This window comes from Crocodylus siamensis, chromosome 1 (genome assembly GCF_052110815.1).
Source record: "Crocodylus siamensis isolate JL-2025a chromosome 1, ASM5211081v1, whole genome shotgun sequence".
Taxonomy (NCBI): domain Eukaryota; kingdom Metazoa; phylum Chordata; order Crocodylia; family Crocodylidae; genus Crocodylus; species Crocodylus siamensis.
Genome location: NC_143395.1, coordinates 321,116,024 through 321,142,320, shown reverse-complemented (window position 1 = coordinate 321,142,320; position 26,297 = coordinate 321,116,024). Strand labels below are relative to the sequence as shown.

General features: G+C 42.8%; 1 protein-coding gene across 1 annotated transcript in view; it reads left to right on the top strand.

The window, feature by feature from the left end:
- The first annotated feature begins 563 nt into the window (after positions 1–563).
- DNAJC3 (DnaJ heat shock protein family (Hsp40) member C3) overlaps positions 564–26,297 on the top strand; it is a 51,277-nt gene continuing 25,543 nt past the window's right edge. Inside the window, exons 1-4 of the mRNA XM_090023377.1 lie at positions 564–720; positions 8,885–8,995; positions 12,991–13,115; positions 14,883–14,957. Of these exons, the coding sequence (XP_089879503.1) occupies positions 639–720; positions 8,885–8,995; positions 12,991–13,115; positions 14,883–14,957 (393 nt within the window). The 5' untranslated portion in view covers positions 564–638. The remainder of the gene's footprint in view (positions 721–8,884; positions 8,996–12,990; positions 13,116–14,882; positions 14,958–26,297) is intronic.

The following is a 26,297-nucleotide window of genomic DNA, read 5'->3' as shown; positions in this document are numbered from 1 at the left end:
AGTGGCCGGCGACCACCCACAGCCACCACCGGCAGCAGCTGCCAGTGGTGAGTCTGGACTGCCCACAGATGCCACCGGCGGTGTCAGTGGCACCTTTCCCCACAGGGTGTGCCACCACGCTCAGGGGGTGCACATGCACCCATATGCACCCCCTATGCATTGCCAATGCCTGCCAACACTGCCACATAAGTGAGAAGGCACTGGCTGAGGCCAGGTCAGCCGTGGCACCAGGACTTTTGCCCCTGTGAAATGTTCACCTACCTGCAGGAGAACTTTGCCCCCCAAATCTGCTCTGCCCGCTCAGAAACCAAGAGAGCAACACCCTCGTGCCAAGCCCGGCGTGCTCAGGAGGAGGCACAAGCAAGTTATTAAAAGGGCCAGACGTGCCCATGTGCCCTCCCGCCATCGGGCAAAGCCCTCAGCGACTTCATCTCGCGCTTCTGCGCATGCCCAGGCCCCCGCGGGGCGCACGCGGCGGGCCTCCTCTGCGCTCTCCACGTGTCCTTAGTGGCGGGGCGGGGCGGGGCGGGGCGAGCGGCGGCGCAGCCAATCCGCGGCGCCCACGACCCACCCCGGCGAACTTGGAACGCGGGGGCAGGGCGGGACGCGCCGAGCTGTCTCGGGGCTTGGCGCGGGCGATGGTGCGTCCCGGGGCGCGTGGCCGCCCGCTGGGCTCGGCGCTGCCCCTGCTGCTGGTGCTCTTCGACCTGCAGTACCAGGGTGAGGGCGCCGCGCGCGGCAGGGGCAGGGGCGATGAAGGGCGCGGGGGGCAGAGGCTGGGGCGCGCGTCGCGAACTGCCGGCTGGCTCCTGCCCCGCGCCGCCCAGGGCTGTGCTGGGACGCAGCTGCTATGTGCTAGGGCAGCGTGTCTCCTCAACCCCTGGGTTTCCGCCCCAAGAGCGGGTCGCAAGAATATACGAAGGGGTGGTGCACGAACTTTGAAAACGGATTCTCCCTGAGAAGGAGAGAAACGTGGGACAACGCGGCTCTTCCGGTTTAGGCTGGCACAGTTCCAGCCTGCCAGGGGCTGCTTGCCCCCCCGATGCATGCTGGGGGAAGGGAGCACTGGGTTGGGACTGGGCCTTGATGTTTCCAGATGGGTCCTGGTACAGAAAAGGGTTGAGAACCAGTGTGCTAGGGGTGAGGGGAGCAGGGCTAAGGGGACTTGGGGCAGCAGGAGCCAAGGAGGAGAAGGGGGAATCTGCGGAGTGGGCAGTGCCAGCTAGAGCTGGGCCCAGCCCAGTCTTGGCAAAGACCAGCTCACCAGGGAGGTGCCCTGCTGCCTTGTGGAGAAACGCGCTGGCTTGACCTTGCCTGCAGGAGCGGGGACTGACCAGGCTTCTAAGGGGGGTGGAGATGGGGGCCAGTTAGTCTGGCAAAGAATAAACCCCCAGATCGAGCCCTATCCCAGGTACCTCTTGTAACGAAGACACCAGGCTCAAGAGTGGAGGCACTGTCTTTTTAAAACCAACAACTGCTTTAAAATAAATAAATAAATACCATATCTTGGCCACACTGGAAAATCGCATGTATCAAGAGTTTTGTCAGGGTGGCAGCAAGAGCTTTGCTTTCCCAGTGTTTTGGGAGCCACTAGTAGAAGGCCAGTTCCTGAAAGTTGAAACGGCTGCCTTGGTCCTAAAAAGTGACTTTATTCAACTCTCACTGACTTTTTTTTTTACTTGGAAGCCAAGCAAAAAAGAAAAAAAAAGCTTATTTGGAAGTTTGCCTAGGTCTCTGACAATCACTTTTTAAAAAAACACTTCCTGCATTGGCATCAGTAATAGGGTTTTCAAGGCAGATTATATTCCCCACCTGTACTTATACAGCCAACTTGCTTTCAGACTTGTACCCTTTGTGACACCTGTGTAATTACCTTAGGGCTGATCGAGTTGTGCAGGTGTCTGTAAGGGCGCAGTTTGAGAACAGGGATGCTTTACTGGGTGTCTTTGAGGGCAGGATTTGATCTTTCTCGTTGGTGGTGATGTGCACAGTAGAAAGAACCCTGTGTAAATCTTGTAGCCAAGAGTAAATCTGTGGACTTCTCCAGGGTTGCATTTGAGATGTATTTCAAAATTATGTTTAATAAGAAATTATAATGGAAATGTGCTTCTGCTGGCTGATGGACAATGTAATATTAAGTTGGAACATGTTAACCTGTAGTGTCTGATTGTGTCAAAACTTTGTGTTGTATCTTCTGGATACTTCTGCTACAGGAAGCAAACTAATTGTGGTCAGAAAAATCAGTCTAAGCCAGGAGTTGGCAATGCTGAATTTGGCCTGTGGAGCTGGAGGGCTTTGCCTTTGCCTATGGTGGTATCAGGAAAAGAGGAGCTGTGTGCAAGGGCTGGGCCATGCCACTTCTAGTAGCCCTCCTAGCTCTGGCCTGACACAGGTCGGGTAATTTCAGCAACCTGTCAGCTGGGGGAGGAGAAAGGAGGGATTTTTTTTCCTTGTGCCTGTCCCTGTGCTGGTGCCTGGCAGCTAGGAGCAGTGCCCACACAGCCAATGCTTCTTCAGCTGTGGCATGGGTACTGCTTCCAGCTGGTGGGGAGTTTTGCTGGGGCCAGGCATCTGCAAACTATGGTCATCTATGCATGCTGATGCCTGCTCTGATGCTTTCTAACTGGAGTGGTCCAGCAGCCTTGGTGTCTCATGTATTCAGTGTTCCCATGTTTCAAAACAATGGTGAGGGTACTTTAACTAAAGCATCCTTGTTGCCATTTTGAAGCATGGGGTGCTGAATACATGAGACACTGCGGGCATTTTAATTAGTGGTTCCTGAGAGCTGTTCTAACTACTGCCCCCCCTCCAAGCATGTGTAAGGATGCCTTATGTCCATGGTGCTGCTGCTTCTAGTTTCCACACCACATCCCCTGCCCCAGCTATGGCATGGACACAGCTTCCAGGCAATGGAGAGCTTCTCTGCAGCCCAGGGTGGGGCAGGGATAGCATAGGCACAGTTTCCAGATACCTGGTTCCAGCACAGCAGCAGCATGAGCACAGCTTCCAGCTGTGTGGCCCTAGTGTGGGCACGAGCAAGGCTCCACAGTACTGTCACGCAGCTGTAGCCACCTGGCCAATTTTGGACTGGAGCTGTGTTGTTTCAGCCTAAGGCATGTAAAAGACTGCTGGCCCCTGGTCTAAACAGTTTTCCATATTCTGAAGCATTTGGAGATGCCATACCATTATGCTGATAATTGTGGGTATAGAGGTGCCAGACTGTCCCAAGTCACTTTCTTATATATGGCCATAGTATGCATGACCTGGTGCCTTGCTAATTGTGGCTGCGGTAGGCATACGTTTCCTTTCTAACACTGGATTTATTTTTCTAACAGAGAGCTTTAGTAGACTGATGATCTTGATGGGAAGGGTACCATGTGGAACTACATTGGACACAGCTCTCATAAGAAACAATTCTGAACATATTAGGGTGGCTAAAATGTGATGTAATTGGGCACAATTTCTGAGACGCAATATCTCTTTCAAAGTAGGACTTTATTTGGTATATGTGAAGCTAACAAAATACACGACTAGTATCTTTTTGTCATACACTAGGTGGTACACTAGGTTCTGTTGACTTGCATAACTATATTGCTGAAATATATCATGTTGAAGTATTACTGGGGGCCTGCCTCCTGTACAACACAGGTCATCCCTTCTGTTTCTCTCTGGTCCCGAGCACAACCTCTCTGGTTTCAGAAAGAGTTGAGGAGATTCTCCTGAAGGAGGGTACTGAGGATGGTTGAAGAAGTGATGGGTGAATTTATTGCTGATTAAAAGACATATACTTTGCAAGCCTGTCTTCTGTGAAACCTATTGAATTGGAAGGATAGTTATTTCTATCTTTATACCTCACGTTTTTCAGTATTGTCAGTCTTTCAGCTCTTCTAAAAATAGTTTCATCTTTCCAGCTTTTAACTTGTTTGTAGAAGTCCCCTGATTTCAGAACTTATATAACAGGCCAGTCTTAAACTGAAGTCTTATGTGGATGCTAGTTGATAAGCTTGGTTTTATCTTGTTTGAATGTGAATCATGACTGACTTTGGCAGGCAAGTTTCTTTGAGTAGGTGTGATATCTTTTATTAGACCAACTGAGTAGTTGGACTACATAGTTGGTCTAATAAAAGATATCACATCTACTCAAAGAACCTTGCTTGCCTAGGTCCTTAGACCAACACGGCTATAACCAAAAACCCAACGACTGACTTTGCCATTCTTCCTCTAGTATTCTGGGAGCTGGCTTAAAATGAGCTTTGGCTCTTCTGTAGGATTCTGCTGTTATATTATGCAGTTTTAGGATTAGCACAAGCCCCTTTATGAACATGGATATTTGTTCATCCCAGTTGGAATAGGAAAGGGATTATTGGGGTGTTCCTGTTTTTCTTCTGTTGCTCCTTTCAAGCAGCAAAATAAAGGGGTTATGTGGAGGGAAAGAAGAGTAAGGTCAACAGGGGCTTTTCACAGAGCTCAGCGTTTTTAGCCAGGCTTGCTGTTACCAGTCGTCTGACCTCTTCAGGACTCCTCTTTCTCACCACTTACCCAGGGATGGTGTCAAAGTGTTATTTCTCTTCCTGATCTGAAGCTGAAACAGATTGTTATGGAACAGTACTGGTGGGGTTTTTTTGTTTTTCCTTCCCTCCCCCAGGACTTAGGTTTTGGGGAGTGGTGGTAAGGAAGAGAGAGAGGGATGTCTGCTTTGTTGCTTAAAGTTACTCCGTGGTCTTTGCTGGGGTGGGGGAGGAGGAGGTTGCTGGTGTTAACATTGCCTCCTCCCTTTCCAGGTATCCTCTGGGACCTACTTTTAGAATTATACTAGCCAATGCTTTTAGTTCAGGGGTGTCAAAGATACAGCCTGTGAGCCAGATGTGGTCAGTGGAGCCCTGTCATCTGACCCGTGGTGCTGCCTGCGAGTCCTGGGCTGGGCCTGCATGTTACACGCTGAATGCCGCAGACCCAGTGCTATGAACTGATTCTGGCATGAAGAGGTGGGACTGCTGTGCTGGGCTGGTCCAGGGCATGTGGGGCTAGCTGACCCAACTTGCAGACTAGCCCCTCACTGGCTAGATGCATTGGGTACCACTGCTTTAGCTGATGGCTTCAAGGGGCTGGTGGGCAGTTTGACTTCAAATGTTGCCGTACTTTCAGATGTATCCTGTACTGGTGAACCTCTTTGTGCCTTTCCTGAAGGTTCTGTGTTACTGGTATCCATTTCCTCCTCTGTAATGCTAGGAATTTTTGTTGCTGTCTTTTATCTGCGCTCACTCCCTCTTCAGATCTTATGTGGTTTTTTAATATTTTCTGTATGCGTTATGTGAATGATAGCATTAGACATTGTGATTACCAGAGGTGTGGACCTGGCAAGTACTGTGCACTGGGTGGAGGTAGCACAGGGATTGGATGTTTGCTGCTCTCCTGAAACAAGGTATCCACTATTTTAGTGAAGACTGTTAGTGTCTTGGTCAGAGAACCAGTTGTATCCATGTACTGTTGCTGACCTCCCTTAACACTTCCCATTTACCAGCTGTCAGGCCTCGGATTAATTGCTGGGATTCTCCTACTTGAAACAGGCCTTGGGTTACAAAGCCCTCTGCACCAGCTCTGCCTACCCGGCAGGTCTGAGAGTATTTGGCACCTGTGACTTCCTTCCAGGAGCATATCTGCAGCAGTGAATGCATTGGACAGACAACCTTTGTAAACTGGAAAATGCTACTTTAATTTAAATAGTAGGTACTAAGTGTTTAGAGCAGCCATTATCAACTGGGGAACAGCAAGATCCTTTTAATGGTATTGCACAATATTAGCATGGCTAGGTATGAAAACACTTGCGCGTGATTTGCAAGGTAAGTTCAGAGATTTCAAACAAGAATCTGCGGTGTCAAAAACTTTCTGACCTGTTGTGGTCTTTCTGAGTTCTTTGCAACGGAAGAGTTGCTCTTGTTTTTTGACTATGAAAAAAATGAACGAAAGCTGAGAGCTGGGATTTTCAGAGGGCTACCTTCATTTTTAACAAGGTTAAGAATAGCTAGTTTTAGAGAGAGGAAAGCATTTTAGAACAATACGTTGCAGTCATGAATCTCTCTTGCTCTTTAGGAATAGTAAAGCTAATGAAAGTTGTCTTCCTGAGCAGCTCCTTTGGGTTTGTTTGTTTTACTTAGCCAGAGTCCTTTGTTCTTCCCAGTTGTATTATACAAGTATTATAATAATGGAGGGCGACATATGAAAGATGTTGCACAAGAACGTGTGTAAATGCTATTTTTGGAGCAGCATTGACATGATTAATGATGCATGAACAAGGAAGCAGAAACAGCTTCTTCAGACTTCAGCACTATTTCAAGGAATGGGGGGAATGAGGTATAAATTTGTATTGTGTTTGCAGTGTTATTGTAGGGTGAGAAGAAGCAGGTAGTGTTGTCTCCTTCTGTAAGTATTGACCTGAAGAATGCTGTTTAACATTAGGCAGTTTGATACCTAACCTTTACCAGTGCAGTTTTATTGTGAACAAACATGATAATTTCACCGTGGCTTGTCATTATGAAGGATGTTTCCAGATTGCTTCTGATGCGGTCCACTGCCAAAATTTTATTTTTTTTAACCGCAGCGGATACAAAGAGAGAGATGATCGAGCAAAACATCTGTCTCTTATCAAAGTTACTTTGAAGTGGAACGTTGTCATTAATTGTTTCTGTGCACTTTTCTTTTTGATGTGCATATTTATAGTTTATTTTATACTACTACCCATTCTTTATTTCCTCGTGCATAAAAATGAATGACTTCTTTTTTAAATGGATTTTTGTTTGAAGTATGCCTTTTAGTTTTTAAATAATTTTAGCAACAAATTGGTGTCCTACTTTTAAGGTCTAAACTAAGTATAATCTAACATTATATCTTAAATTGGATGACACTTTCTCAGTATGAAATGTTAACTAAAAAAAATTGACATTTTGTTATAATTTTCAAATTGCTACTAAACTATAGAGGTAGAGGCAGTTGTAATGATCAGTGCAGACAGTCTAGTGGTGCTGTGTTTTTACTTTCTGTTGTCTCTGATTGTGGGAGGGTCAGCTAGAAGATAGTTAAGTTTTACCTGTGTGTGATTTTAAATTATTAGATTTCTATGAAAGTAGTACAATAGGTATGAATTCCCAGTTGTTTCCTACAGATATACGGACAAAGGATATTTGGTGAAAATACTTTCCACCACTACATGGACGAGGATTGCCATTTCTTTCAGCAGAAATAAGATTAGATTGAGCATTTCACTGTTGCTGTTTGGGTGCTTCCAGACGCCTGGCATGATGCGCCAAAAGCCGGCACGTGCATCTTGTTGAACTGTGCTCCAGGGGAGTTTTATTATTGCAGATCTAGTGCTTGGCCCCCAGTTGGCCTTGAAACCTGAATCATCATTCTAGGCAAGGCCTGTTTGTATTTTACATGTTTCTCTACAATGTCAGCATGTGTCCAATGGCCTGTATTAAGAGACTGATTTTGTAAAGATCTTCAACCAAAAGCATATGCGACAGGACTGACATGTCTGAGGGTACTGGTGAGAAGTTATTGCAGCATAACACATGGACTGTTAAATGAAGCTTAAAAGACCTCTTCCTGTTCACTCTGCTGTGTATCCTGAATGATTCTTTAAATGAAGGCTTTTAACTTTAGTTGCAAGTAGGGTAACCATGTGTCCAGTTTAGCCAGGGCAGTCGCGGATTTCCGAGGCTGGTTCCAACTGGATGTTGAGAATTATAATAGGTGTCCTGAAAATGAGTTGTGTGTGTTGGGAGGGGGGGCTCAGCCTAGTTATAAGCAGAGATCCTGGTTTTCCCCGATTTTCAAATTGAAATTTTTTTTAGTTAAAAAAGTAATCCCAAATCCACTTTTTTCCCCCATGATTTAAAATGAAACACAAGTGTGTGTGCATATAGATATAGATGTCTCTGCATATTAATAGTTTTTAATTTAAATCACAGAAAATATGGATTTGGGGTTACTTTTTTTTAATTGAAAATTGGAGATTTTTTTAAATTGGAGAAAACCAGGATTTAAAAAAAAAAAAATCCATTTTTGGGTTTATAAAAGTTAACCCAAAATCTACATTTCTCTGATTTTAAAATGAAACTCATCTGATACACAGATGTGTGTATATATAGTGGTGTTTCATTTTGATCATGGAAAAATGTTGATTTTTGGGTTACTTTTTTTAACCTGAAAATCGGGGATTTTGTTTTTATCAGAGAAAACCGGGATCCCTTGTCATAAAGGAATATTTTTGGCCAAAGCAGTAGTTATACAAACTATTATATGTCCAAAAGATGTATAGGGAAGGAGTGGCAACTTTCTACCTCTGTAGGTCGCTGTTTACCACCCAACCCCTGCTGAGAGCTGCATTTCTCCCCACTCTCCCGGCAATCAGCAGGAGCTGTAGTGGGGAAACAGGAGGAGTAGGACTCTGGGTACACACCTCCTTTTCTGCTGTGGCTGAAGTGTTTCTGGTTTCCCAAGCTGCTGTGAGCCAGATCTGGCATGCGGTCCATAGGTCAGTGACCCTAGGGCAGCTAGAAATGTACGTCTGGCAATGGCTTTTAATTTAGTGGTTTATGATATTTAAACAGATATAACAAAGAAGGTGGCTTTGTAGGATCACTAAATTTGGTAGAAAACTCCAGGTATAGAGAATTAGAAAATGTAACCCATGCTTTTGTATCTGTGGCTCTTCTGAAGGAGGGATTTCATGGCTGCTGAAAAGCAAAAATTAAAGTTCATGGCTTGTGTGTTACGGAGAGAAAAAAAACTTTATTTTTTTTCCATTTTTGGTTTTAAGTGCCAACTATACTAGAACTGAACTGGTCCAAAATTGCCTTTTTTTCCTTTGTTTTTATTTCCTTAGGAGCTGAATGTGGAATAAATGCAGAAGTAGAAAAACAACTTGAAATGGGCAAGAAGTTACTGGCTGCTGGACAGCTAGCAGATGCCTTGTCTCACTTTCATACAGCTATAGGTGTGTATCTCAAGACAGCTAAATTACTGTACTGCACGTTTGGTTGAATTTTTATATTGAAGCCCCTCTTGCCCTTTTCTCCATAATTGCTTGTGGGGAATAAAAAGGTTCCAGTCATACAAATCACAGCGGGTGGGGGAGGGAGGGCTGCAGTGCATATTCAGGATTGCAGAGTTGAGAAGGGCTTTGAGAGCAGTGGTAACTTAAGTGAGATCCTCTGTAGTATAGTGTGCCTGTGCCTTGTCACCTTTGAGGTTCCAGGGTGGAGATCATATAAATCAAGTGCGGGGGAACACCAAGCCTTGCATATGCAGCAAATTTTCTATAAACAACTGGACTGTGATATAGTCCTGTAAATTGTCCCTGGCATTATCAAGATGAGAAATTAAAAAGAAAGTTTAAAGTATGTTTTATTTAAAAAAGGATATAGATGGGAATGTTTCTTGCTTGCTTCTTCAATTCTGTGGGAATCCAATGCATTTCTCTTAAAGCACTATACAATTATAGGAGGGGGAATAATCGTCATGTTTTAAAGACTTTTCTTTTTTTTTTTTCAACCTTGAACTAAAACACAGTGTGTTTCTGACTCTGTAATTCTCATAAATTCATTGGTAGAGTAGAAGTTCCCTAGAAGAAGAATTATGCATTTTGGGTGTGTTTGTTTCTTGGATTGCATGCAAACTCTTTTGCTTTGGTGTTTCTCAATACTTAATTACCCACATTAGAGCTTTTCTTGTGCTGCAGGGTGGTGCCAAAGTCTTTGCATTTTATTTACATCAGTGAATGGCATGTGGGTATACTGCTGTGATTTTTCTTTTTCCTTTTAAATTAACTTTATTATAGTATAACAAAATATACATTTGATTGGTAGAAAACAAACTTCAAGATGTTATGCAGTGATAAACCAGGTCTTTGAGACCTTGCATTTAGGTCTAAATGCAAAAACTGTGTAAAAGCATGTTTGTGTACTAATCCTCAGTCTTGATATTTGATTTCATTTGTGGCTGGGATTAGCCAGGACGTGTCTACAGGGGTCACATACAGGCATTCAGTTTCTTCTGGGAGAATTGGTGCTCTCTCAGTAGAAACTATGAATGAACAGACATTCAGGAGCAAAAAATAACCCTGGAACAACCAGGGTTAAACTGAGAGAATAAATGTCTGTATGCATCTTCTTCAGAGAGAAACCATGGCATGATTCCCCAGGTGTTTTGCTCTTTGCCCCACTCAGGGAGACAGTGAGTGCTGCTTGCTGGACTCTGCTGTTCCAGCTGATTAGATAGCAGATCTTGCCCCCTTCTCTGTTCCACATTGTGCTGCAGGGAGAGATGGGTTAACTCTGAACCCATGTTCACTGCTGCCCCTGTCTTCAGACTCTTGAGAGACCACAGAGGCCTCTAAGAGATGTTCACAGAGTTCCCCTGGCTGTGCAGCATCAGCATACAAACTCTGCTCGGTCAAACATCTGTTCAGGCATCTTCAGATAAGTTTGTTTTCTTGGTAGAAAATCTTGCCAGAATTTTCCCAAATCTGGCTGTCTACATGCATTCAAATGAGAGTGCAGTAATTCCTCTGTTTATAACCCAGTACATCCAATTACCTTTCATAGCTACAAATGAAAATTTTTAACTTTTTTATTTGGTTTATACTGAAATATATGGTGACATTTCTGCTAACCTCTTGAGGATGCATGGCTAAGGGTAGTAAATTCTTAATGCTAGTAATGAATAACTTATTTAGAATTTGCTGCACTAAAAATAGATCTAAAATTTAAATACTTGAGACCAGTATACTAATATTATTTTGTTTCATATGTTAAGTCCCTTCAAGAAGGACAGGAAAACAGAAGAAAATTGAATATAAGTTCCCTCACTGAATGTATTTGTCACTTCACCATGCTGAAATTAATGGTATAAAACATGTTGAAGCTGTCTATCCAAATCTCTTCCTTCAGATTTCAATTTTTCTAAGCAAAAATCATCAACTTGGCTGGTGTACTAAGTACTACATGTACTTTAATCAAAAAAACCTCTTTGTTTTCTTAAGGTCTTTGCTTGCTTTAGATCAGGGGTTTTCAACCTTTTTGGGTCAGTGTACCCCCTGACAGCCAGTTGACAAGCAGGGAAGGGGGTCCCCCATCAGCTGATTGGTGACCAGAGGGGGGTGGTCCCCCACAGCTGAGTATCCTGGTGGCACGGGTGGTGGCAGAAGTGCTGGTGGTGCAGCAGCGTCCGCTGCCGAGTACCTCCAGGGGTATGTGTACCCCTGGTTGAAAACCCCTCCTTCAGATTGCAGGACTAGTAGATGAGAAAATAGCCCCTTTTCCTTTAGCTGCAGCCAGTACAATGTTCCTGTTGCAAACTAGCAGTAAAAAGCAAGCTTCTTCCTGCTTTACTCCTCGTTTCTGGTTCTTAACTTCTTCCCCAAGTTATGTGACTGATGGGCTGTGCATTTTCTCTGTGTAGATATGGGACACTGTTCGTTGCTGTTACTGGGGAGCTCTGAGGGAAAACCATCTTCTGCTTGCTATAAGATCAGCATCTGGTGGTGGAACACTCTTGTTATCAGCTCTCTTGGGTCAGCTTTCTTGCACCTTGGTTGTTTTAATCCTTAAGAGTTTGTGTGTTCATTGATAAACAGCTTACTCTGCTGGATATAAGAACTGTTCATTTATAGACTGCCTAAGGCTGTATTAGCTAGAACAGGTTTAAGGATATGCATGGATATGCATGTGTTCTGTGGAGTAGTACTTCGTAAATGTAAATGTTAGTTAGTGAAGCTTCATAGTTTTGGATAATAAAAATAGATTTGGGAAGCCATAGTACGTATTTAGGGAGTGGCATGCAGTGTCAGGGTAGAAAGTTATTACCCTTTTTGATTGCTGGCATTTGTCTACTTAGTAGGCAGATGATTGTACAAGGGAACTGAGAACATTTCCATCTAGTAAGGTTATTAGCTGTGAAGCACAGCTACATACTGAAATTTATTAGGATGTTCTGTTTAATTTGTTAGACTTCAAGCTTAATTCGTAAGATTTACTAAGTGAGGAATAAACCCATCTTTTTTTATGTTACAAGTACATACATTCCCATCTCTAAAGCTTATACACTACAAAGTTGCATACACTTTTAAACTAGAAGACATTGTCCAATGAGTAGCCTGACGGACATTTTAGTTGCAGTCGCATCATTGTTATTTTCATCTTGGAATTAAGAGCACCATATTCTTTCTGTGTGTACCTTTAGGGTACCATGCTCAGAAACTGCTTTGGACTATTGTGGCTTTGTGGTCAGGATTTCTACACTAAAATGGGATTCTAGCAAGAAGCAAGAGAAACCTAAAGAACAATGGTAACAAAGAGTGTTGGAGAAGAGTTGCCTAGTCACTTATTTTTATTTTTAGGATGCGTTAACCTTAATGCTAGGCTGTGTAATCACTCCAGCTTCAGCATCACTGAACAATTTATTTTTGCCACTAAGACTTAAATATAAGGGTCTGATACAACTGTTGTTAAAATTAAATGCAAGGTTTTTGTTACCTGCATGTAAAATAAGGAGCTTATGAATTGGTGAAAACACTATGCTAACTGAAATATTGGTCATTTGGGGTGATTATTTATATGACTTGTGTGCATCTGATGTGATGCATGCATGCAAACCAAAATGAAGAATGAAAGAGTTAACACGTTTCCAAAAGTAAGCTTGTAGTTTATGGTAACAGTTTAGTAGTATGCAGTGGCTTAATTTTACTCCAGAACTGAAATAACAGGTCACAATCAACTTCAAAACTCCTAATTATTAGCCGTGTTGCCATCTTCATATCATCTCTGTACTGATTACATAAGCAAGATAAGATGTAAAATTATTACTTTGCGCAAATGTTACTTCGCTAAATGCTTACAATTCAAGTAACGCTACTTCTTATTATAACATAGCTGTATCCTAACTTTGAATTGCTTTGAGGCAGTTTTCTCATTTCTATTTCTTCACTTGCAGAGGGTGATTCTGATAACTACATTGCCTATTACAGAAGAGCCACAGTGTATTTAGCCATGGGCAAATCTAAAGCTGCAATTCGTGATTTAAGTAAAGTGGTTGAACTTAAGCAGGATTTCACATCAGTAAGTAATGCTGGATTTGTAGAATCAGGATTCCTTCAGGGTAAAATAAAATAGTGTTTTGTTTCAAAAAAGATTCATTTTTTAGCTCATAGTATAAAAAAGAAAACTTTTTAAGAACCCTGACTTGGGCATTTAAAATGAGGAAGGACAGAATGCTCCTTCATTGGCAGACAGATGCACTAGTCTTGTTTCACTCTAAATCTTGTTTTTGTACCTGAAATACAGTCAGCAAATCCATATCCTCTGCTAGCATTTCTGAAGGTGTGTGGTATATCACAGGAGTCGCATGTGCAGTAAAATTGGTTGCCAATCAAGAAACGAATGATTTTTCTAGGATTACCACCAAGCTTACCACGAGCTGTTACTGGGTAGTTTTTGGGAGATTCATAAAGCTGAAATTACCATTGGGCATTTTCCCAAGATAATTAACCCCCCTGCTTCATTCCTTTCTCCTCCAACTTCTTTTTTTCTGAGCAACATCTCCTTGGGTTTTAAAATAAATACCCAGAAAGGATTGAGTTGCACTCAATTTGAACAGTAAAGATTGACTAGGTAGCAAAATCGAGTTTACATCATACTTGTTGTAATGACAAATTTGGCAATTTCTTTCTTCCAAGACGTGAAATGGATTTTTGCCACAAAATTAACTACTTGTAAGTGACCTTATTCCAGTCAGCATAGGAAAAGAATTTGTCTTCCTTTCCTTTCCTCACAGAATTGGATACATAAAAACTGTTTTTAAAGCAATTTTGGGAGTTGAACAGTTTTATTAGCAATAAATTTGTCTTGTCATTGGATTTCACTTAATCTAGTTTATTCAAGAAAGGGTGGTTGCAGTTCTTAATTGGCATTTAATATACTTTTCTTTATCTTAAACTATCCAAATTTCAGTCAATGGGCATGCCTACATGAGACACTTATTGAGGAGTTTCCCACTAGGCTCTGCAGTAAAATGTCACCATCTGCGTGTGTGGTGCTATTAGGACAGAGTAAACTAATTAACCCCACTGTAGGATAGTACTGCCAGACACAAGTACTGTTATATGATGGAGTTATTTATGCCACCACAATGTATGTGCAAGCACTGATGGGGTGGCTGGAACACAAGGATGCTTCAGTGTGGGGGCTGCCTGCTGGCTAGCCCCCACACTGAAGCACCCCTGTACCCCAGCCAGCCCCTCTACCGTACGTTGAGCTGGGTTGGAGCAGCTCTGCTGTGCCCCAGCTCAACGTGCTGCAGTGCTGGGCACATGTGCAAAGGGCACACTCAGGAGCAATAAACTCTGGCTCAAACAACTTTCATATTATGTGTAAACTCTAGCTGTCAAAATAATACATATTAAACTGAAAACTTAATAAGAATTCTGTTGCTGAAGACTCAACAATAAGGACAGGGAATTTCCTTTTGCTACAGCCCATCAAAAAGCCGTAGATTAATGAAGCCTGAATGTAGGAGTGCTGTCTTAACAGCTAAATGCTTGCTTTGCTGAATAAAGTTCATTGGAGCCATAGTTTTGTATGCAGCGATAGAACCTGCCATTAACAATCAACATTTTTTTCCAACAAAGTTGTTTCATTTGGGAATGAGGCACAGGAAAGGGAGGAATAGAGTAGGTGCTATTACGACTGCTTCTGTTTCAGTTTGTTAGCTGTGGGTGGGGTGAAAAAAAATGCCATTCTAGTAGATTTATGGACAGCTTGACTTGATTTCTTTTGATTACCAATACTCATTTGTAAAATACAAAACTGGTTACTGTTTTATTTCAGGCAAGATTACAAAGAGGACACTTATTACTTAAGCAAGGAAAATTTGATGAAGCCGATAAAGACTTCAAAACTGTGGTAAGTTGGAAGTGTAGAGGATTACGTCTGACTAGGTAATCACTTGCTCAGCTTCAGTAGTGCAGAAAAGGTCCTAGTAGTTACGAGCTCTTGTTACAAAAAAGGCCAATAACATAATGGGGGTTTTTCATAGGAACATCAATTGAAGTCATTTTCCTGCTCTATTTGACACTGAGGCCACACCTGGAATACTGTGTCCAGTTCTGGGCCCCTTGCTTCAAGAAAGATGTGGATAAACCAGGAGTCCAGTGAAAAGTGACAAAAATCATTAGAGGCCTGGGAAACCTGACATACGAGGAAAAGCTGAAAGAACTAGGATTGTTTTGTCTGGAGAAAAGACTATAGGGGTTTTGGAAACAGTCTTCAAGTATCTGAAGGATGGTTATAAAGACAGTGTAGATCAGACTATTCTCTGTGGTGTCAGGACAGGACTAAGAGCAATGGTCTTAAGTTGCAGCAGGAAGAAATTTTAAGGTTGGATACTAGGAAGAACTTTCTGACTGAGGGTGGTTAAGCATTGGAACAGCCTGCCCAGCGAGCCTATGAATCTTCATCCTTGGAAGTTTTTAAGAGAACCTTAGACAAATACTTGGCACTTTTATTTCTTATTAGTTAGGAAAAATCCTCCCTTGAACAAGGGGTTGGACTAGATGACCCCGACAAGATCCTGTCTAACCCTACTTTTTATGTTTCTTTGATCATTAACTTTAAATTCAGATTTTAAGACAATATTTTTCCCTAATCCACATCCTTTTGTAGAACATCTACATGGGAACTTTGAGTCAGTTCAGCTGCAGCATCTTTGAAAAAGCTATCTTGTATAAATAAACAGTTGAATTACTGCAGTTTTAATGAGCATGAGCATCCTTTTTGTTGTAAAGAAACAGTTGTGGTGCAGTTATAACTGTGCCTAGAATGTCTTTCAGAAAACATACTTGTAATAAGGTTGCATTGCTAACAGTGCTGTTAAGTAGATTTCATTTTGTCACTTCTCATTTGTCATGATAACAGTGTAGTGCAGAATTATGACAAGAATTTATTTTAATATATGAATAATCTTAACATTTCATCATTGTTGCTTGACATTTGCCTTCAGAGAAATATGTGTGTGTATATTCAAAAGGAAAGACAGTTTGGGTATGAAGGTGATAGTGGAAAACTTGTGCTAAGCTCTCTATTCAGTCAGACTTCTTGTATTACTATGGGCAAATTGTGAAGTTGTTTTTGTGTCAATTTTTCCCATTTTAAGGGTTAATCTTCAGAGATTCAGTGAAGATGAATTAAGATTTTTGAGGTCCTTGGATACTATGGTAACAGGGCTCATATAAGTTCCATTGTACATAATACTTTTAGTTTTTTTTCATATTTTTCATGAAGGATGTGTTAAGCTTGGAGCACGCTTACACATAAGAAAATAAAGATATAATCCCAAAACTAAACATCATTACCAGGGATCCTGGTTTTGTCTGATTTTAAAAAAAAAATCACCAATTTTCAGTTAAAAGTAACTTCAAATCCACATTTTCCATGATAATGAAACACCACTAATAAATAGATTAGTGGTCTTCAGCATTTCTAAGTAGGAGATCACCTACTTGCATTTAAAAGCAACCCAAGGTCTACCATGTGGTGCCACCCCCTGCCCAGCAGGCAAGTCTGTAAGGGGGGACGGGGGAGGCAGAGAGAGAAAAAATTGTTTGGGGGTGCACCTTCCCAGCAGGTAAGTCCTACCCAGCCAGGGCCCCACTCAACTTACCCCTGCTCCTGCCTCTGCCCCTGCCCCTCCCCCATGGACTGACCTGCTGGGCTGGGGCACATGCTTGCAAGCACGTGGGCACTCAGTCCCCACACCCCAGCCTTGGATAGACTCCAAGAGGCTCTGAGATCTACCCCAAGAGGCTCTAAAATCTGCCAGTGGATCGAGATCCACTGGTTGGTGACCACTGATACAGATTTATATATTAGTGGTGTTTCATTTAAATCGTGGAAAAATGTGGATTTGGGATTACTTTTTTAATTTGAAAATGGGGGATTTTTTAAAAATGGAGAAAACCAGGATCCCTGATCGTTACAAATAAAATTGCTACTAATAGTAGCAATTTTATATTTACAGGCTTTTGTGCACGTCGGTATGAATGAAGGTTTCTCTAGATGTTTGTTGGCAATAACAGATACAAATGCATGTGGTTTATATATGTGTATATGTATGTATATATGTATAAATAAAAAAAAAAAAAACCCACATGCATTTGTATCTCAGTTATTGCCAACAAACAATATAAATAAAATAAAGAAAGAAAGAAGTGGTAACATTTTGCTATTAAATAAAAGAAAATGTATATATTCTTTACTTTCAGTTTGAACCCCAGCCCAACTTCAGGGCTCTAGAAGAACACCACCAACCTTTGTTACCATATTTACCTGAATCCAAGATTACTTTTGAGTTTAAAATGACCCCCCAGTTATTAGATTCTGTAAATGGAAAATTTATAAATGTTATAATTTTCCATGTATACAATCAATTTTTTGGGGGGTTGCCCCAATTCGTCACCTGCACTGACATGGGGGAGGGGCAGGTGATGTGGGGACATAGGCAGTAGGGGAATAAAGTAGCTTGAACCACACCCCTTGGGCTGCTTCTTCCCCCCCCCCCCAAACACCTCCACTTGCCCTTAGTTGTGATTCTGGCTTCAGTCTCATGGCACTGGGGACATGGTGACTGTACCCCTATCCTGCCAGGTAGCGGTGGTTGTGGTGACAGCAGCTGTAGCCCTAGGACCAGGTCAGAGTCAGAGCTGGGGGCAGATCTGCTTCCACCACTACTGCTGCCTGGTAGGGTTTGGAGCTGGAGCCACAACTGAAGGTAAGTGGTGGTGGCCCAGGACAGGTGGAGGGCAGAGGCTGCGCCTCTGACTGACCCTGAGTCAGGGTTGCAGCCACCCCTTGCCCCCCCCCCCCAACCTTGCACCTGAATCCAAGATGAGGCCCCCTTCTTCCCACACATTGAACATGGGGAAGAAAACCTCATCTTGGATTTGAGTAAATATGAAATCTGAATCTTGTACAGTCTCCCCAGTAGACTTTCACTTCGGTTCTCTATTTTTATAGCTGCAATACCAATGAAGAAGATAACATCCCATATGTATATATTCATTTATACTGCTCTGTAAGTCTTTTATGATAAGAGCACAACAGATAAAATGTCAAAATGCATCCTGGGCTTTTCTGTTTTGAAAAGAAACTGTTAATTGACTAGGATAGTGTAGATGTGATGCTTGAGGGAGTTTTAAATCATTTTTAACTGATCATCCATATACTGCATCTTTGTTTTAATTATACTTTTCTGTTTGCAGGGGGATACGGTTTTTTTCTGTAAGCCTTAATGGTTTAGCTGAACCAGGTTGTTCTGCCAGTTATTTTAGATTTAAATTAGATTTTTACTTGTACCATATATAAATATGAGTTACTACAAGATGAGGGAACACAGACTCTTAGTAGTGCTCTACATGCTCTACAAAAATGCTTTTATTTAAGACATGGTTGGTAAATAATTCTGAATATCTGTCTCTGATAATTCCTGGATAAAGAAAAGCAGGGTGCCAGAAGTCTTGAGGGAATGAGAGAGATGTCGCGTTCATTACCAGGGATCTGGATTTTCCGTTTCCCGTGGAAAAAAACAGAGTAAACCATGGGTTTTGCTTTGTACTGGAGGCAAATGCAGATTTTTCATTGTACCGGAGAAATCCACAGATTTTGCAGTTTTGTGATGAGCTCCCTGCAGGGGGCTGGGAGGAAGCGGGAGGAGGGCAGCACATGGCTGCCAGGCATCCTGGAGAGCACCTCCCACAGCTAAGTTGGTGTGGGGGGTAATATTGAAACCCCCATAGGGAGGAAGGGAATTGAGCGGGGCTGGGGTATGTGGCCCAGGGCTGCAATAAGCAGCCACAGGACCCCAGCGGGGAGCAGGATGTGGCTGCAGGTGGCTCATCGGGGGGGTGGCTAGCTCCCTGCTGTGCACATTCCCAGGGTGGGCAAGGAGGAATCTGTGCCCACCAGATTTGTGCATGGGGTGGGAGCTATGCACTGTGGGCTTGGATTGGGGGGCTGCTCCCTGCTGCTGTGTGCACTCCTGGGGGGTAGGGGACCTGTACCCCCTGGATCTGTGTGCCTTGCTGTCTGTTGCCTACTGCAGGCTTGTGCTTCCCCCTTTGCTGCCCTCCCCTGGGGCCTCTGCAGCCCAGTGTGTGAGACCTGGTGCTGCTGGGAACAGTGGAGCTGGGCAGGCAGCTGCTTGCTGCTGTAAGCTCTGTGCTGCCCACCTGCGCGCAGCCCCATGCAGCTGTGCAGGCCAGGGACACCCTGCTAGGGCAGCGCACAGCTCTGTGACAGGCAGCTTCATGTGTGGCTTCGTTATTCTTCATATACACCGGGCTGTGCAGGCCCCAGGAGAGGACAGCAGGGCAGGAGCCTGCAGCCCCTGCCCCGCTCACAAAGGTGGGAAGCATGTGTGTCGTTGTCCCCCAGAGTGCACACTGGTGGGGAGCAGCCCCTTCCCTTCCCCCCCCAAGCCTGCAGCGGGCTTCACTACAGGGGTTCAGGGGCAGGGGGCGGTGGACCCGGGTCCCTGGCCCTGTAGCCCTGGCAGCTGGGAGCACCCCTGTCAGGACTGGGGAAGCAGGAGCTGTGGGTGGGGGTTGAGGGTCACCAGCAGGGCTGGGGGTTATTGTGGGGAGTGCGATGTACCAGGGGGCTGTGTGGGGGGAGGGGGAGTGAGGGGCAGCATCAGGACCGAGGTGGGGCATTTTAATCATGGATTTGAGGAGTTTTATCAGAGAGTTTGCAATTTATTATCAGGGAAAACCAGATCCCTTTTCATTACTACGGGGCTCTGAACTTTACCATCCAATCGTTTCCTGGGGAACAAAAGTGTGGCAAGCTAGGCCTTGATGCCAGTATCTGCAGGTGTTCTTTTCTTTTGTAAGTAGTTGGGGTTAGTCTAAGGCAGTGTGGCTCTCAACATCGTTAGACTCAAGACACCCCTCTGAAAATGCCAGCCCTATTTTCACCTGATTTTTAACCACAGAAAAATAGAGCAATTCTTTGTTTCAAAGATTACAGCAGGTCAGAATATTTTGAACACTATAGATTCCTGTTTGAAATCTGAGGGTTTATCTTGTGAATCATGTTTGCATGCCTAACACTGTTAATAGTATGTGGCATGTGACACACCCTGGAAAGGATCTTAAGGCACCCCAGGGTGCTGCAGCACTCTTGTTGAGAATTAATCATCGGTCAAGGGAAGGCAAGAGAAATTTAGGTTCCTGGGTCCCTTTTTCAAAAATCACCTGAGCACTCAAGTCTTGTTCTTTCCATTAAGTGCATGCTGAGTATTTGGCCCCTGGTTTTATTTTTATTTTTTCTTCTTTCTTGGAAACAACCTTTGGCTCCCCTTCCACAGGAGGATATGCAGCCTGCCTTCATAATGGAGGGGGAACAGGTTTCTTTGTCAGGATATTCTGTAGAAGGGGACAGAAGTCACAAAATGGGAGGTTCTGTACTGAAATGCTCTGTAATGGGGGGGGAGGTGTGTGGAGGCAGTTGTAAGCTCTACAGTGGGTCTCTTCTTGTGTCTAGAAACAATGGTTTTGGCTCCTTGCTCTATTTGGAAGCTCTTCCAGTGGTATAAGAAGCTGGTCCTAAGGCAGGCAGTTGTGTTTTACCAGCAGCAATTTTGCCCAGGACTTTCTCTCCTGCAGACTAAGTTTCCCTAGCTTCCTGGAACAGAGGGAGGGCAAACCTGGCTGAACAGGGATCCTGGTTTTCTTGGATTTAAAAAAAAAAAATCTCCCCAATTTTCGGTTTAAAAAAAGTAACCCCAAATCCACATTTTCCATGATTTAAATGAAACACCACTATCTATAGCTATAGCTGTATCTATATCTATAGGTAGTGGTATTTCATTTTAATCATGGAAAAATGTGGATTTGGGGTTACTTTTTTTTTTTTTAACTGAAAATTGGGGATTTTTTTAAATCGGAGAGAACCAGGATCCTTGTTGATGACCGCATTTTGTGGTTTAGAATGGGTTCCTAGTCATTAGAGAGACTAGAAGTTCAGATTTCTAAACTAGAAGTCATCCAGGAAAACTGAGACTGGTTCAACATCCTCACTGGGGCTGCAGCCTAGCAAAATGCATAAGTACATGTTGAATTTGAATATAGCTAACCACATGCCTAGCATTACCAGAAATACTGGTGTGTTTACTTTGGATCAGAGCCTCTGAAAAAGAAGATTCCCCCAGTCAAGCAACTTGCTTGCATCAGTATCCTTCTGTCTCTGTGAATATTCTTGGGCACCTGTGTAAAAGAAGTCTTTCCAAACACAGACTGGCAAGTGTTTTAAAAAAAAAAAATTGTTTTTTTGGTTTGTTTAGAGTTTTTTGCTTTCAAAGGCTCAAGCACAGAAAATAGAGGGTTTTGGAACAGAACTTCATGCAGCTTGGAGGAAAAAGCAAGACACCTTGCTTCATAGCCATGTTTAAACTGCTTCCAGTTACGGAAATTCCTTGAGCAGGCACAGGTGTATATGTTCAATGCAAAAAATACATTATACACAGAAATGTGCTGCCTGCCAGGGAGATAAGCACAGGTGCTCCTGGGGGTGGTTAAACTGTAGATATTTTCAGATTCACAAACTGAAGACTACTGACACCTAGTTCCACTAGGTGTCAGCCAAACCTCACCCACTTACAGCATCTTGTACTTACAAATATGTATATTCTAGAAGATGACTACTTTATGAAATACATTAAGTAGCATCTTTCCATCGTGTTTATGGAGAGGGTCTCCTCTGGTTGTTTGGAAAGAAGGCCTTCCTGTTGTGTGCAAATATAGACTTAGACACAGAGAACCTGATGCTTGATCTACATCAGCATCAGAGTAGGTCCTTGGGTTTATTCATTTGCAGCAGTATAGTCCTCTCTATCTGCTGATGGCAATCTAGACTGCATTTTGGGGCAGTACCGAAGGGAGGAGTTATTGGTAATCTGTTCGTTTTATAAATATTATAGACTGAAAAAATTTGAGGGGGTAAGGGGATTTAGTTTAAATCATTTGCTTTGTCACCCTGCCATTTCAGGAGTTCCAATTGAGTGTGTTTGTTCTCATGATAAGTAAGTGCTTTGAACACTAGGGCTTCTGCCAGTCTCCTTGAGGGACTATTCACTGGCCCAGTCGATTTTTTTTTTTTCCCTGAGCTCATTGAGTACTGTACTTACATTATTTTATTTGTTATTGTTGAATATAAATTTTAAATTTGTATATGAAAAATTAGTTGTGAAACTACAGATGTAGGTCGATTGGTAGGGGTTTGGGGGAACTCTAGACAGTATGAAAGAGTTCAGGGAACGGGTTAGAGAAATTTAAAACCCTGGAATTTTTGTAAAACTTTCATTTTTCTTTTTCTTTTTTTTTTTTTAAACATTACTGGGGCTTCTGAACACACTGTAAGGCTGCTCTGATGTGCTGTAATTACACTGCATCAGTGTAGACTCAGTCAAGTCTGCTGGAGCATGCTAATTAGCGTGGTCCAGCCAGCCTCTGTATCTTGTGCATCAGTGGTCTCACACTCCAGAATGATGGCAGGACACTTTAAAGCTCATCAGATGAGCTTTAGTTGAAACGCCTCGCTGCCATTCTGAAGCGCAAGGATACTGATACACAACATGCTGCAGATGCTTTAATTAGAGAGGTTCTTGGAGCCCACTCCAATTAAAGCACCTCCTCCCCATCCACAGAGCAAGTGTAAAAATAGCCTGTTTTTTCAGGAGCTGCAGTTTTCTAATGAGGTTCTTTCTCTGTGAGCTTTGGGCTGGGTGCACCCAGGATGGACAGCATCTTCGAAGTGCTCAGAGCTAAGGAGTCTCACTGTGTGCATTTCCCTACTCCCTCTCCTGAGCAGGGTGGATTTTTGCTAGGACAGCAAGAGGCGTATCTGACATGCAGGCCCCCTGGCATGTTTTGATGCTTTTGCCAAAAAAGCACAGGAGTGTAAAATCTTTCCAAGGGAAAAAGTCATCACACTTTTTAATATGGGCAAAACATACTCTTCCATTCCCCCCTTCCTCCCTGTCTCAAAAGTGGCTAAATGGAAACAATCCAATTAAAATTTAGCCTGAGGCAGATGCTCAGTATGCAAAACTTCAGCCCAAATATTTTAAGTTTAGTACTGGTATACACAACAGAAGGCAAGGTCTTAAAATGGGAAGCGTTTGGCTCCCTTAGTGCAGCCAGCACCACCTTGAGCCTTCCTTCCTTAGGTGCTGTAATGATTTGTGTGTGTGGATTTTTTTTTGAGAAACTTCCCTTCATCCCCACAATTATTGGCAGAGCTGTGGAGCTTTTCCCAATAAGTAACCCAGCCCTGCCCCAAGTAACTGAACTATGAGGCAGAGATGGGCAGAACTTAATGTAATAAAGAGGTAAATGAATACCAAGTGGCACATAATGTCTTTAGTTTAAGTGGCCTGACTGCACAAAATGCACCTAGATCATGTATAGATTATAACTCGAAATGATTTCATGTGTGCTCTTTTGATTATGTTAATATTAACAAACTAATTAATCTGTATTAAGTAATATTTACTTCTTGCCTGTGTTTTTCCTCTGATGAAACCATTGCTGCAGTACATTTTTTTTATAGCCTTGTGTGCTGTTGATACAGTTAAATTTTTTAGCCATAAATATAAAGGGACACATTGGAGAGAGAATCTAGGCATGGTAGTAATTCTAAAATCCATTCCTGTGAAAGAGCATAAATTTGTTGGCTTATTAAAAACTCTCCTACCAGGATGAGATTTGAATGGAGGTTGAACTACTGTATTTTGTGCTCCCTCAGTGCAGGTAAGCCACTATTGTGTTTGAGATCAGTCCTTCCTGTATGTAACATTAACAGATCTGCAGAATTTTGGCCTGATGTAATGAGTTATTACTATGCAGCTTTTCCCAGCTAGCCAAGCATGTGGGGTGTAGTACATTGTGTTACCGTAGCATAGCAAGTTGTGGATATGATTCCTGGGTTCTCACAGCAGTGAGAAAGGAATGATAAACTACAGATCCCTACAGGTAGTAAAAATGTGGTGTCTATGCTGCAGAATGAGAGCGAGAAACCCATTTGTGCATCCCTGATGCTTTGATAGGAAGACAGGCATTCTACTTCTTCCTGTAGCCCCTTACCCCACTCCCCTACTCTCCACTTCTTTCTTTTTTGGCAAGGAACACAAACCATTCTTCACCTGTTGTTTGAGGGAATTGGAGGATAACATTTCTTCTAGTTTGGTCTTCACTTGAAGAAAGGTGTTCATTATCCCAACCAGTCCCTCATGGACAGGATGGAAAAAATACTGAAGTAGGGTAGGGCGACTAGTGATTGGAACCACCGCTGGTGGCTGTAACCTGCAACTTGCCTGTGATTTGATGAACTCTGAGGGTCTTACCAAAGCACTTGGAGGACTATTTGCAACAGACCTCTATCACTAGAGGTGGTGCTGGCTGTTTTCCCAACATTTAGTCTTTTTCCTTGCAAATCACTGAGCTCTGGAGTTTTAGCCTTCCCCAACCCGGTTGGACTCAATCTGAAGTTACAAGGGCTTGTTTGTGATTCTACACCTGTTTGTCCCTACATGATGGTAGTAACTGGAAGCAGGACTACTTGTCAATATTTCATTCTTGTTGGTGGTTAAGGAATTCCACTAATTGCCGGGGTGGGGAGGGGAAATAAACTCTCTATAACCACAAGTCCAGGATCTCAAAAGTTATTGAGAGCTGGGAATGTTAGAAGTAAAAAACAGGGTCTGAATAGTGGTTGCAAATTTTTCTAATTTGCTACCAAAACTTGATACAGAGGTAACTTTACCTGGACAGTGAACACTGCTATTAAATGCCACTAATAAGTGATAATGTTACTTTTTCCTATTTAAAACGCTTTTCCATAGCAGTTTACCCCATTTACTTGAATAGAAGATAGAAGACTACCCTGAATATAAGATGACCTCTCAGTAGATTCTATATATGGAAAATGTAAAAATGTCTTATAAATATCTAGGTATAAAATCAAATTATTGGAGGTTTGCCCTGAATTTACCCCCTACCCCCTGCCCTGCTACAGCAAGGAAAATAAACCAGTGGGGGAGGAGAGGGGGATCAGGTAGCCCTTTGCTTTGCTTCCCTCCAGGTTTTTCCCTGTGCAGTCCCTTCCCACGCTCCTTGACTTTTTCCTCAACACATGGAAGTGAGGCTCCTTGACTTTTTCCTCAACACATGGAAGTGAGGAGCAAATTTAAAAACAATAACCTTAAAATTAAACGTGGCTGTAGCAATTTTCATTATAGCACCCATACACTTAGCTTATTCAGAACTGATTTGTTGCATTTTTTTTTAATCTACTGCAAGTTTTAGCACAGGTACTTCATAAACATACTTTTGAGCAGCACTTTGGCACCTACTTATATGTAGTACACACTATGCATGATATTGGTTCAAAGCCAAAGGCTTGTGATTTACCAGGCGGTTTGTTGGGCCAGGTACAAGTAAAGCCAACAGCATTTCAAGCCATGGTGATCCCACAGCTCAGTACTGCTCAGTATGTGCGTGTACTCCAGATACCCTCCCCTCCCCACCCCACCATAAAGGACTCATGTGCTGATGAGCCCTGACTTGTGACTGGAACAGGAACTGGGTGTTCTTGTCATGAGTCCTGGTTTCCTTTGCTGAGCACATGTTAATGCAGTAGTTTAATGACAGACAGTGTATTTAATGAGATTTCATTGTATGTGCTTATAAAGTGAAGGGGCTTGCCTCCCTGCCCCTCATGTCAACTGGGGGAGAAAAACCTCATCTTGTATATCAGTACGTACAATAATTCCTTTGAGTGCAACACCTGAATGTGTAAGAACAGCTCTTACTTGGAAAGACTGCCTCAGAGATTTTACTTTCCTCTGCAGATGTTTTGGTTTTTAATTTTCTAGTTCGTACTTCTGAACACTTTAAGGATGCCATTTGACCTGAAAGGTGTTCTTTCCTGCCCCCAGCTGAACTCTTTCAGCAGCAGTCCTGCAGAGAACAGTTTGCTGCTTTAATCTACCTATGTAACTTGCTCAGAGAAACGTACAATTTCAGACTAGCATATCAGAAAGAAAGAAAAAATATAGGGAAGGTAGACGAGGAGGTTGTCAACTCTTGTGAGATGGAAGAAGTTGAGATTAGGCTAGGAGTATGGACACTCCTAGAATTTGAGGGTAAAATATTGGGAGATACTTGTATAGCTAGTACACAGGAAGAAGGC